Raw genomic sequence first — 13211 nt, forward strand, 5'->3', positions numbered from 1 at the left:
GATGCAGAAAGTCAAGCACTTAGGGAACTGTTTGCAGCATCAGGGCCAAGACAGTATTCATAAATTGTAATTATTGTACAGAAGATATCAAAGACAGTAAACAAGTAGTGTTGTACGGCTGGTGGCGTAAGGAAGCATCTAGGTATATCTCACTAAAATAATTTCCCTGGCATTACAGAGGCTTTGGGCATCAGTGCACCTTGATTCCGTCTGTTCTCTGCCTATGGCACACCATAGTTTAGGGCATGTTTACACAGCAGCGAGGAACATGGTTCGCACCGTGGGTAGACAGACACCTGCTAGTTCTGCTCAAGTTAGTGTGCTCCACGCAGCAGGATGGCCACAGCAGCACAGGCAGCAGTTGGAGCTGGCCACCCAAGTACAAACCCACCTGACCCACTCATAGGCGCCGACTCCATGGGTGCTCCGGGTCTGGAGCACCCATGGGGAAAAATTGGTGGGTGCTCTGCACCCACCAGCAGCCAAGCTCCCCACCCACATCACCTCTTCCTCCTTCCCTGAGTGCGCCGCATCCCCGCTTCTCCTCCACACTGCTATTTTTAAGTGCACTAGCTAGAGCAGAGCGAGCATGCGTCTGTCTCCCCATGCTGAGACTTGCTCTCCTGACTGTTGTTTAGACATACCCTTTGTCAAGGTTCCTCCCCCACTCTGAACTCTAGGGTACAGATGTGGGGACCTGCATGAAAACCTCCTAAGCTTACTTTTACCAGCTTAGGTTAAAACTTCCCCAAGGTACAAATTAATTTTATCCTTTGTCCTTGGAATAACCACTGCCACCACCAATCTCTAACTGGGTTTACTGGGAAACGTAGTTGGACACGTCTTTCCCCCCAAAATCCTCCCAACCCTTGCACCCCACTTCCTGGGAAAGGTTTAGTAAAAATCCTCACCAATTTGCATAGGTGACCACAGACCCAAACCCTTGGATCTGAGAACAATGAAAAAGCATTCAGTTTTCTTACAAGAAGACTTTTAATAGAAATAGAAGTAAATAGGAGTAAAGGAATCACCCCTGTAAAATCAGGATGGTAGGTATCTTACAGGGTAATTAGATTCAAAACATAGAGAACCCCTCTAGGCAAAACCTTAAGTTACAAAAAAGACATACAGACAGAAATAGTCATTCTATTCAGCACAATTCTTTTCTCAGCCATTTAAAGAAATCATAATCTAACACATACCTAGCTAGATTACTTACTAAAAGTTCTAAGACTCCATTCCTGTTCTATCCCAAGCAAAAGCAGCATATAGACAGACCCAGACCCTTTGTTTCTCTCCCTCCTCCCAGCTTTTGAAAGTATCTTGTCTCTTCATTGGTCATTTTGGTCAGGTGCCAGCGAGGTTACCTTTAGCTTCTTAACCCTTTACAGGTGACAGGATTTTGCCTCTGGCCAGGAGGGATTTTAAAGGGGTTTACCCTTCCCTTTATATTTATGACACCCTTAATCTCCAGAAAGCTGAAATACTTGGGGTTTGGTGAGGTTTGGCCAGGGGTGGTGGGTGGGGGTGTTCAGTGGCCCATGATATACAGGAGGTCAGACTAGATCATCTAGTGGTCCTCTCTAGCCTTAAACTCTATAGGTACGTCTACACTGCAAAAACAAAACAAAAAAACAAAGAAGACCCTGTGTCTGCAGACTTGGGCTTGCGCTATGGTGCTAAAAATAGCCATGCAGACGTTCCAGCTCTGAAGCACAGGGAGGAGGCTGGGTTTCAGAGCCCATCTACACATGGCTATTTTTAGCACCTTAGTGCAAACCCAAGGCTGCAGACACAGACTTTGAGACTTGATGACATAGGTTGTTTTTTTTATGCTGTGTAAGTAAGTGAGAAATTAAAATATTGAAATGTACTGGTAATTTGTTACTAGTTTTGTGGGAAGTAGGTTTAAATGAAATGTTACACATGAAATTGGACCCACAGAAAATGGTAACTTTTTCCCATGAAAACAGAAACAGACAACCCAACTACTAAGGTACTGCATGGCACGGGAAGGACAGCCAAGCTGGAAGTTAGTCCAGAGGATTGAGAAGATTTTTTAGAAGTGATTTCATCCACTTATAAACCACTTTGAAATTATTTGCATACACATTTGGTGGGGCATTAAGTATTTTCGAATTCGATTTCTTAATTCAGCAAAGCAGTTGTTGGTGACTCTCTATAGCTAATGATGCAGGAGAAGGATGTGGACTACCACCACTATCAACAACTCCTCTTCTTCCGATATCTCTCCCAGTTTTCTAAAAGTCACCTTTCCACACAACATCATCTTGAAAGAACCTCAATTGATTCTGACATACGATTGTACCTCCCTTAACCTTCCCTTTCTCAAAATGCTTGAGAAATTCATCTCTCCAATTACCTTTCACACAATTTTAGTGTGGGTTTCGCTCTGCCCACAGCACAAACACACACTTCTCAATGGAGTCATTGCCTTCTCCCTCATTCTCCTTGATCTTAATAGACTTAATATCTTCTCCCTCAATATTCTTAACCTTAGTACAGCATTCAACATTATGGAACTTCTAACCTTGTGACCACCTCCCTAGCTATGCAGGCATCTCTGGTCCTCTCACATCCTGGTATTACTCCTGCATATCAAACTGCTCACCTCTCTACCTCTGGTGGCAGAAGACATTCAGATCAAGATGGAATGCTGCATGCTTGGACCTGAAGTCCATATGAGCTACACACTGTTGCACTGAAAATTGGGGCAGCTGCAGTCAACACAGATTTATACACGCTATGTATGGACTACTTCTTTTCCAAAAAGTTACCCATGCAGCCTTGGGTTGAAGAAACTTTCAGAGTCCATAGTGTAAGCATATTGACCAATTTATCAATTTTTTCTTCCAATGATTTCACCCAGATCTATAACAGCAGAAGCTTTTGGTAATGATGGCTTGGGATTTGTTTTTGTTTTTTTTTTGGGGGGGGGGAGTGTGGGGAGAGGGGGTTGGTCAACAGAAAAATTTTGCTGTAAGTAGAGAGGTTCTCTCTAACCAACTGCAATCCATACACTGCAAATGCTTTGAAACAATTCTGGTGTAACGTTCCACTTTCCTCTAAGTGACATTTCACTACTGTACTGAAGTTTAAAAATAAGATTATTTATTTCCATTGAAAAAACTGCCTCAGATCTTCAAACAGGGATCAGGGCCCTGTTGTACTAGATACTGGACAAACACTGTGTCGCTGCTCCAAAGAGATTACAAGTTAGCATTTAGCAATATGCAACAGGTGAATAAATGGATAAACAAGGGGGAAAATATTGACTGAAGAAAAAAGGAGATAGTGGAGACAGGTGCATTATCTAAAGATATAAATGTAAGGGATAAACAAATAAAAATATTGAGGAATTTAAAAGCCAATTCTTTTGTATCATCAAAACTGATAGAGAAAATAAAAAATTGACTAGTTAATATTTGTACAGTGCCTTGAACCTATGAAGTAATATATAAATCAATATTATTCCAATTAGACTGGAGATGAAACAGATAGAATTTTCAGTGCGTTTATAAATATTTAATACATTTTGTTTCAACAATTAGGATGAGTTGTACTTTTGAATTCTGTGCCTCAAATTACAAAGCTACAAGGCCTTGTGAAGTGATTGTTAAGGTTATTTACTGAAGCCCTGCCAAAAGAAAAAGAAAATGGTTTTAAACCAAACATACAAGTTGAAAGTAATTAAGATCTCTTATTTTAAATGCAAGTGACAGGCTCTGTTGTGTCACCATTATGTTTTGTTGCTTTTACCTTGCAAAATGGGTTTCTTTTTATGATCAGATGAACAATTCTGCAAGGAGAATCTGAATTACTTAATACCCATTAATGTCACACATCTGTGAGCCTCCTGCTGAGAACTACTGTTCTGATAAATAGCATTGGCAGATTAATTGGCCCTAAGGCTAATAAGTAAGGCCCAATACACCCCAGTCTCCAGAGAAGAGGGTAAACTGACCCAGCCTGCACTGTCAGAGGCAGTTATGCTACAGAGGATTAGGATTTATCTCCCAGGGAAGGAGGACACCTATAACCTATAGCAGTGGCTCCATAGGTAGAAAACTGCCATGATTTACACTGAATGGGCATCTCGCCCAGGTGCCTTGACCACACCATCTCCCCAAACCGCACTGCCCACTGTTATGACCATGTAACACCAACCGCAGTGACGGAGTTGAGAGCACATTGTCCTGATCCAACCCCTTCAAGGCACATTTTCTGCCTCAGACACTGGCATAATCCAGGAGCAAATCCACCCTTCAGCAGCAGTTTAACAAATTGGAAGAATAACTCAAATAGTAAAGCACAATCAGGAGGCTCAGAAATACTATTATTATTTTTAATAACTTTGACTACAATTTGTAGTTTGGTTTCAGAATTTTCAGGGAAAAGTACTCAGCAGTATAGATGATATTTTAACATTGTCTATTAGTACCTACAACTAGTCCCATTCCCATCTACACAAAGCGATAACAGTTCTTAATACAATACAGCACAGAAACAGTAATAATTAAAAATAAATAAAACTCTACTTCATATGAGAAAGATATTTAAGCATGTGAAGCAAGTACTTATTAATTCAGACACTTCCATTTAATGATATTTCAAGATTCTAATTCTTGAAAGGAACAAAAAAAACCTTGGCTACAGAAACACTTATTCAAAGGGATTTTTTATTTGCCTTAGCTAAATACCATATAATGTGCTCTTATTTCAAAAACATCAATCAAGTTTTATAGATTCATGATAAATACAGTTGTAATTATAGCTCCCTGAAAATATTCAGCTGTCACATTTACCTTGTCAAAGTAAATAACGCTGTCATTTTAGCTGATGTGTATGACTTGAGTAAACATTTCAAAGCATGAATTTTACAACAAGACTTCTTCACTTAAACTGGTCAACATTAAATTTACTTCCAACTGCAATTTGCTATGCTTATTATTACTCTTAATAAAAATTAACACTTAAATATATCATCTTAAAAGTATATTATTAAGCGCAGAAATCATGAATTATAAAATGTGTATTAAAGAACATGCCCATTGACCAGACAGAAAAGTGATGTTAGTATTAATATAGCCCCATCATCATAGCATACAAGCATCTCACAAACAATGAATTTATCCTCATAACAACCCTGTAAGTTACGGAAATATCATCATTCCCATTTTGAAGATTAGGAATTGTACCACAACTATTTTTCACAACTGAAAAGTGAACTACATTTGAAACTAGTACTTAATATCTAATTAATTAGTTGCACCTAGATGCTCTATTGCTGATCACTGGGTAAAAAATTTCCTCCGAAGACAAAATGTAACAAAATTTTGGTAATATTGGAGATAGACAAATTTACCTACTGAAAGAAAAAAAAAAAAGGAGAGGTTACTTAACTTGTACAGTAACTGGGGTTCTTCAAGATGTATCCCCTGACGGGTACTCCACGTCAGGATGCACACACCGCCCTGTGCTCTTGCTTGGAGATTTTCAACAGCAGTGTCTGCAAGTCTGCGCCTGCATGTTCTGACTTGAGAGTAATATTGCGGGGGGAGGGGGAGGAGAACCCATCACCACTCCAGGTCCTTCTCAATCATGAAAGGACAAGGAGAGACTCTGAGGCCCACTGGGGTACAGAAACCCATTTGGATAGACTGTGTTGGGGATGCAGACTGTTTTGAACTAGGCTCAGAGACACAGAGAATTATAGCATTCAAAAACCAGTCGGAGAACACTTCAATCTCTCTGGTCACTCGATTACAGACCTAAAAGTGGCAATTCTTCAACAAAAAAACTTCAAAAACAGACTGCTGAATTGGAATTAATTTGCAAACTGGATACAATTAACTTAGGTTTGAATAGAGACTGGGAGTGGATGGGTCATTACACAAAGTAAAACTATTTCCCCATGTTTATCCCCACCCCCACCCGTTCCTCAGACGTTCTTGTCAACTGCTGGAAATAGCCCACCTTGATTATCACTACAAAAGGTTCCCCCCCCCGTCCCCCGCCTGCTGGTAATAGCTCACCTTAAGTGATCACTCTCCTTACAGTGTGTATGGTAACACCCATTGTTTCATGTTCTCTATGAATATAAATCTCCCCACTGTATTTTCCACTGAATGCATCCGATGAAGTGAGATGTAGCTCACGAAAGCTTATGCTCAAATAAATTTGTTAGTCTCTAAGGTGCCACAAGTACTCTCTTTCTTTTTGCGAATAGACTAACACAGCTGCTACTCTGAAACCAGACACAGAGAATGTAGTCTTATACATTGGGTGTCACAAATGTACAAGATGCCATGTGACCAGAAAGTTGTAGGCAAGTATTTGCTGTGGTTTGTGGACTCTTATTACATTTTTATAACAAGGTTGGACATGGTGACAAATATGTCCCTGGGTAAATAGGTTCTGACAGTGAAGAAATCCAGAGCGGCCTCAATGAAGTCTATATATTCAATGGGTGAGAGGGTAGACTTTTCCATGTTAAGCGGAGACTCAGTGAATGAAATAGAGATAGGGCTTTCATGTTTGCAGTCTGAACCTTGAGGAACGAATGTCCTTTCAGGTGCCAATCATCTAGCTAGGGAAAGATGATTCCCATCTGTAGCCACGGCATGTGTGGCCTTGTTGGTGGCATCGAGCAATGGTTGAAGAGATGCTTTGGCAACTGTCTGACTTCTGTAATAAGGGCCTGAAATTGCGCCTTCTAATCCTGAGGCAGGTAATCAATAAAAGATGTAAATAGTTTGTGAAGTCATACTTTGCCATAAGGGCTTGGTAATTGGCTACTTTGAACTGTAGAGAGGCTCTTGGCTTGGTTCTAGTCTCTATGCTTCGAAGGCACTGAGTCCGATGTCAAAGACAGCACCACTCTGGAGGATTTCTCAGTGTGCAACTTCTTGGTCGGTGCCACAGTTGGTACCGGAAGGAACAGGAGCATCGGCAGCATCCTTACCAGGACATGAGGTTGCCTGAGATCCAGGCTGCAGGGATGACTTTCCCCTGTTCTTGTCCCATTCTGGGAGGTTGGGTCTTTTCCTCTTAAGGTTTTGACAGTCCCATAAGGCCCCCAGAATCTTTGCTTATCAAAGAATCGAAGGCAGGAGGCCACTCCAATATACAGGGGTTTAATTCTGTCCTTTCTCAATTTCCCAGGTCTGCTTTTAAATCCTAAGGAGATCTTACATTTGGTGGGAACGTGGGAGGTCTGACAGGGTTTGGAGTCTGAGGTCTTGGGCATAACCCATACTCAAGGCTACGGATCAAGGTCCAAGAAGGCCCAAAGTGGGTGACAAAAAAAAGGTGGGGGGGGGAAGACATGCCCCCCCAAAAGCACTGACTGTGCTAAATTAACTGCAAACAAACACAAATAAAGAAAATACTAAGAATAAATAAAATGTAAGCAAGATGAGTAGCCAGCCACGTGGCTAACACAAGCGGACACTGAGACGCTCCATCTCAAGCCCCAGGCGGTTCAGAACGAACTGGAGTGGCAGTGGATCTGCCCCTCTTTATCTACCCGTGTGTCAGAGCACGTGGGCATCCAGGACACAGGCACGGACCCACAGATGCTGCTGACGAGAATCTCCAAGCAAGAGCTCACAGGCACAGGCATATCCAAACATGGAGCACTCATAGGTACACTACTCGAAGAAGAATGGGAGAATATTTCACAATTTGGTTACTTTTTACTGAATTCATGGGAAAAAAGTTAGAACTCTCTAGCAATCTTCCAGTTGTACTCATTTTTTGTTTACTCATTAATGAAAAATGCAAGCAATTACTAGGTCTTCTTTAGTGTATGTCCTTCTTTTAGTATTTTGATTTCCAATTCTTTACCTTGATATGAAGAATCCAAAAATACTTTTACAGAATAGTGTCTTCAAAATTAAAAGACAAAAAGGTACATGGGAAATTTCCATGTTCAGGTTCTGGTCACAAGCACTTGGGACCTTACATTAAATTGTCATCTTGTTTTACAAGCTTGATTTTTATTATGTTCAGGCCATAGCTCTATTTTATCATCATCACTGTACTACTAAAAGCGCATGACTCTACAGAAAATTTTACAAATTTTGTAAAGCGGTGTGTTATCAGTTACAAAATTACAAGATACACTAGGGACTAAATACTGGGTTAATGCAGTAAACCCACACCATTCGCAGCTTTGCAGATCAAGCATTTACTCCACCTGCACAGTTAAGAACCTTGCTGACATTTCCACCACTTAAATCTTGTGTGATGTTGCGCAAGTCATTTAACTCTGCCTCAATTTTCCCAGTCGTAAAATGGGGATAATGCTTCTCACCCACCTTTGTAAAGCACTTTGAGGACCCGGAATTAGAAAATGCTATGTAAATACTAAGAAATGTTACTTAAAGTTGACCAGCAAACCAAGTTTTTACTTTCATAGTTCCTGGAATTTCTAAAAAGAAAAATAATCCATTACTCTCTCACCTGGCCGCACGCACATGCACACACAAGAACTTACTACTCTTCAGTATCTTAAGTAAAAGATTAGAACAATAAAACTCCACTGACCTTTTCCTTAACGTAGACTCACAAACCTTGACCACTCTGATAACCTCTTTAACAGTACGTCGGAAATCATGCATTCTTGCTGCCACTAGAAGAGCTAGAGAATGAGCAGAGAAAGTCAGTGACAAAGATATTTAAGCAGAGCAAAGAACAAGAAAGAAGAAAACACTGAGCCATGCAAGTACACTCTATCTCTGCTCTCAACTTCAGTTAAAGAACAGCAAATGCTGATGTTCAGCTGTATACTTGAATTCAGGTGATTAAGTTGAATTGTACAAACTTTGCTTCCCATTCAATAAAATTAAGCCAGCAAACTGGGTTCTGTAAAATTCTATGCTTTAGTTGGGTTTGGCAGCCAAAGTGAGCTACTCAAATACAACACAAGAATATAGAATTGTTCCATACACAAAAAAATGTAATTTTTTTCAGTAGCAATCTGGTCTTCATCAATAAATTGCTCTCCTAGAACCTTTACCAGAAGCCAAAAATAAGATATAGATTCCATCTAGGTAGTTGTCAGTACCAGTAAAAGATTATTTCCTATTATTACTATTTGTATTTCAATAGTACCCAAAGGCTCATGGAATCAGGACTCCATGGTGTTAAATGATATACCAATGCAGAGGAAGTCATGGTCCCAGTCCCAACAAGTTTACACTCAGATTTGAAACAAGATACAAAACTAAGTGTCACAAACAGTGAGAGAGAGGGTGAGGGTACCAAGAAGATTGTGTGGTCACATGGGTTATCTGTGTGTTCTGCGTTATTGCAAAAAAACTTTTCTTTTACATATGTACACACTTAAAATTTGCAAATAATGTAAAGTGTTGAGATAGCCTATGTAATCAAACTAGCTTCTTGATAGCCTCACCATATCAGCTATCCCTGACTCAACCTAACCTAAGTTGCTGGGTTTTAGGTATTAGAGCATAAATGGGTCTCTTGCAGAGAAGCGAGATTAGTTCAGGGAGGGCACTTCATGCATGAGGGGCAGCATAAAAGAACGCATATAGATATTTGTGGGAAAAGAGGAGAAATGGGAGGTCAAAGTTAGTATCACTGGCAAGTTAGAGGGGATGGGGACTATGCAATGGGGAATAAAAGTGATTAAGAAAGGAGGGGTAGGTTCAAAGGTGAGGACAAAAAGCTTCAATTTGCAGAGCCAGTAGAGGGATTTCAAATGGGAACGAGTTGTGACATGGGCAGAGCAACAGGGAAGGATGATGATCTTAGCAACTATATTTTGCACATATTAGAGTGAGTGATATGGATACCGAGAGGAGGGTAGAGTAAACAAGCTGCAAGAACATGAGGGCCTGGAACAAAAGTCTTAGCACCATGGACAGAAATAAAAGGTTGAATTTTGGAAATGCTTTGGATGAAGAAGTTGCTGGATTTGAACATGGCTCTGCACATTTAGGCCATAAGAGCAAAGGGTATCTAAACTTCTCAGCTAAGAGACGAAAAGTCACCATCTGATGACTAAACCCCAAAACAGAGCTTTTTTATATAGCAAATCAGATTGGCACTTTGTGCGCTGAACAATTGACACAAGATTTTAGATACCTGCTCCACAGAGCCCCGATGGTCGGCGTCCTGTGTGCATCCAGTCTCTTTTCATCCTCTGTAATAATCTTAGAGCTGTCATTGATACCTTCTGGTTCTTTTCTCCAAATTCTAGCATGTGCGCAAAACGAGGAATATATAAACATGGATCTGCAACACAATAAAATACAATTATTTCTAATCTTGACTTTTAGCTTTTGAAACATGCACCCTGAACAAGTGTACCACAGACATTCCATGGTTGATTTGCTATGTATCTCAGTAACAGAAAACTCCTACAACAATGCCTTTTTTTTTTTTTTTTTTTTGGAGACTGGATCCTTTGACCTGGTGATTCTTTAGAAACACCTTTTTAATCTCTGTACCAATTAACAGCTAAAACACTATTCCTTTTTTGCTTTACAGTTAAACATTTTTAAAGTATCCTCATGGTGTATTCCACATATACTCTTAGGCCACTGTTCTGCAATGACTGGTACATGTGCCTAACTTTATGCATATTATGGACAATAATGGGTGACTCCGCATATGTGTTAACTCAAGCATTTGCAGGATTGGGGGATAATTTAGATCCAAACTTTTTAACATTCACCGGTACAGCAACATGTATACTAACTTATGTGTCTCTGTACCTAACTGTAAATTATTATCCTTTGAAACATAATCTGTTTATAAATAAAATATTACTACCAAAAGTATCTCCACGTATCTCCAAATTTAACCAGCTACAGTTCCTTAATCTAAATTCCATAGTCACCGATTCATACTCCAGCAAAAGAAAAAGCTGTTCATCAGGCACACCAGAACATAACTTCAGCTGGTGTAAAATGTCATTGACTTCAACGGAACTAAGATAATTTACACCAAATAAGTATCTGCCCCTCTATGTATAAGGTAATTTCAAATTTTGGTGTTATCAGCTATAGACTAATAGAACAGCAAAAAGCTGTCTGTATGGGTGGTTGCTTTACCTAAACCAGCTTCTAGTTTATCAAATAGAATCTTTTAAAAGCTATGCTCTATACTTGTTTACTCTTTTTTCCGGGGCATCATTTTCTCATTTCCTGGCAGCCTCTTATCACTTGACCCAAAATCTATGGGGTATGGTAAATTGTTAACTATTACACTCAACTCAATTTCCTTAGCTGATTCCCCATTTGGGCACTTTAACTGATAAACATTCATTTAAATAGTCTTACAGATTTGCAATTAATCAAACCAGTTACATTTTACTACTAAGTTCAAACAATGGATATCCTGTTGCCATTTCCAATTACCAGGACTGCACTACACACCTCCAGCCTTTCCATTTAAAAGTCTGCATATTTTACTTTAAATCAAAAACTTCGAGACATAAGTATTTCTCCCAAAGAATTTTGGGATTACAAAATGGAATCAACTAGTAAACATGATTATAAATAAAACAATAGAAATATTAACTCCCAAAGGCAATTAGTAAGGAAAACAGAATAATTCCCACTGTTCTCCAATCATCATCCATATCACATCTAACATCAGGGATGTCTGTCTAACAATGTATTTTAAGGTGTTTATCACCAAAAAGTAACTGGATTGTCTGAAAGAATACACCAGGGAAATCTACCTTCAAATCCTTCAGTTAAAAAAGAAAAAACCACACCACCACCACTATAAAGGTCTTTCAAAACTATGGTCTCATTTTTAAAAAAAAACTAACAAAAACCTGTTTAAGTCATAATTCAACAAAACAAAATGACCCTTTAAAGTGAAAACTCATTTCTCTAGCTTTTTACATTTCCAATTTCCATTTTACATTATTCCAAAACACCAAATGTGTTACGGTGACAATTCCAAAATCTTCACAAGTTCACTTGGCAGGGTTTATACAAAACGGCTCAACTTAGGTGGGAGCTGAGGCCACTCAGCACCCCAGAAAATCAAGGCCTCAAATGAGGGGAGGAATTTATTATTACTTTAAATTCTTCAGAGCATTTTTTCGCTGTAATTTCTATGAACTGACAAACATTTGCATTGTAGCTTTCCAGGAAATTCTGCCGACATTCATGCCCACAGATCATTTGACAGAAACTAGTTTGTGCTACACATTATTAATTTACATTTTTAAACTAGCGAAACAATCGGAGTCTTGAAAAGTAGTAAATGCAAATGACTTCAACAAAAACAAACACTGAAAAGAAGCTCTCCACCAACCGGCAGACTGCAAATGGCTGCAATGCAATATTAAGAGTATAAGAATTAAATGTAGGTCTAGGATGAATGTAAAACCAACTTCTTAATTGGATGCATACAAGCCAACACATTTTTAAAAAGTTAAGTTAGAAGTAGAATACTGCAGGTTTTTTTAAACTCATTCCAAATAAATGCGCAGATGCTACAGACTGCTCCAGGCTGGCAGAACTCTGCTCCCATACAGAGCCCTATTGACTTCAGGGAAATACCGTGCATTTGCAGGGGTCATTCTGAGCCAAACAGCTTGCAGGATCAGCTACTAGTTATGTTTATTTATGCTACTACAGCTTGCATGCTTCAGAAAGTTTCCCCCCCATCCTTCCTTCCTTCCTATCCTACCTTTGTTGTGACACCTCTGCTTTCAGCAGTACTCATCAAAACAGATGACACACATTTCAGGGTGAAAAAAGAGGTGGCCACAAAATTTCAAAATCATCATTATGAGCCAGAAAGCAAGAATTGCTGGATCATACAAAACAGAGAAGGCATAAATGTGTGGTCTGTGAACAGTTACTGTAATACAGTGTGCTTCAGGAGGTTAATGACAGGCCTTGGTCAGAAATGACTGCTCCTCTTATCACCACCACCACCCCACACACAAAAAAACCCCACAGAAAATGTGGCAAAGCTATAATCCAGCGAAGTGCTAGAAATCAAACTCAGAGGTGAGGGCAATAGTGGTGCAAGTTACACACTGGTAAACAGAGACTAGTCAGGAGCAGGAGTGTGACACCCCAGGTGTGGAAGGGTGATGGATGGGGTTGTAGCTGGGAAAATAACCAACAGGCTGGGGGTTTAAGATAAAGCCCAGCCGTTGCCTTTCCTGCTACAACCCCACCCTCACACTG

The 13211-nt window shown here is 39.7% G+C and overlaps 1 protein-coding gene across 6 annotated transcripts in view; it reads right to left on the minus strand.

Moving 5' to 3' along the window:
• The window catches only part of BRF1 (BRF1 general transcription factor IIIB subunit), a 237049-nt gene that overhangs the window by 117102 nt on the left and 106736 nt on the right, over window positions 1-13211 (minus strand). For all 6 annotated transcript variants that reach the window (XR_012159588.2, XM_073349847.2, XM_073349848.1 and 3 more), the window contains exons 6-7: window positions 10135-10284; window positions 8572-8665 (exon numbers count right to left, since the gene is read on the minus strand). Coding sequence is in view for 5 of the 6 variants with exons in the window: in XM_073349847.2 (XP_073205948.1) it covers window positions 8572-8665; window positions 10135-10284 (244 nt within the window). In the remaining variant the exon portion in view is untranslated. The remainder of the gene's footprint in view (window positions 1-8571; window positions 8666-10134; window positions 10285-13211) is intronic.

Source organism: Lepidochelys kempii, chromosome 6 (assembly GCF_965140285.1).
Source record: "Lepidochelys kempii isolate rLepKem1 chromosome 6, rLepKem1.hap1, whole genome shotgun sequence".
Classification (NCBI taxonomy): Eukaryota; Metazoa; Chordata; order Testudines; family Cheloniidae; genus Lepidochelys; species Lepidochelys kempii.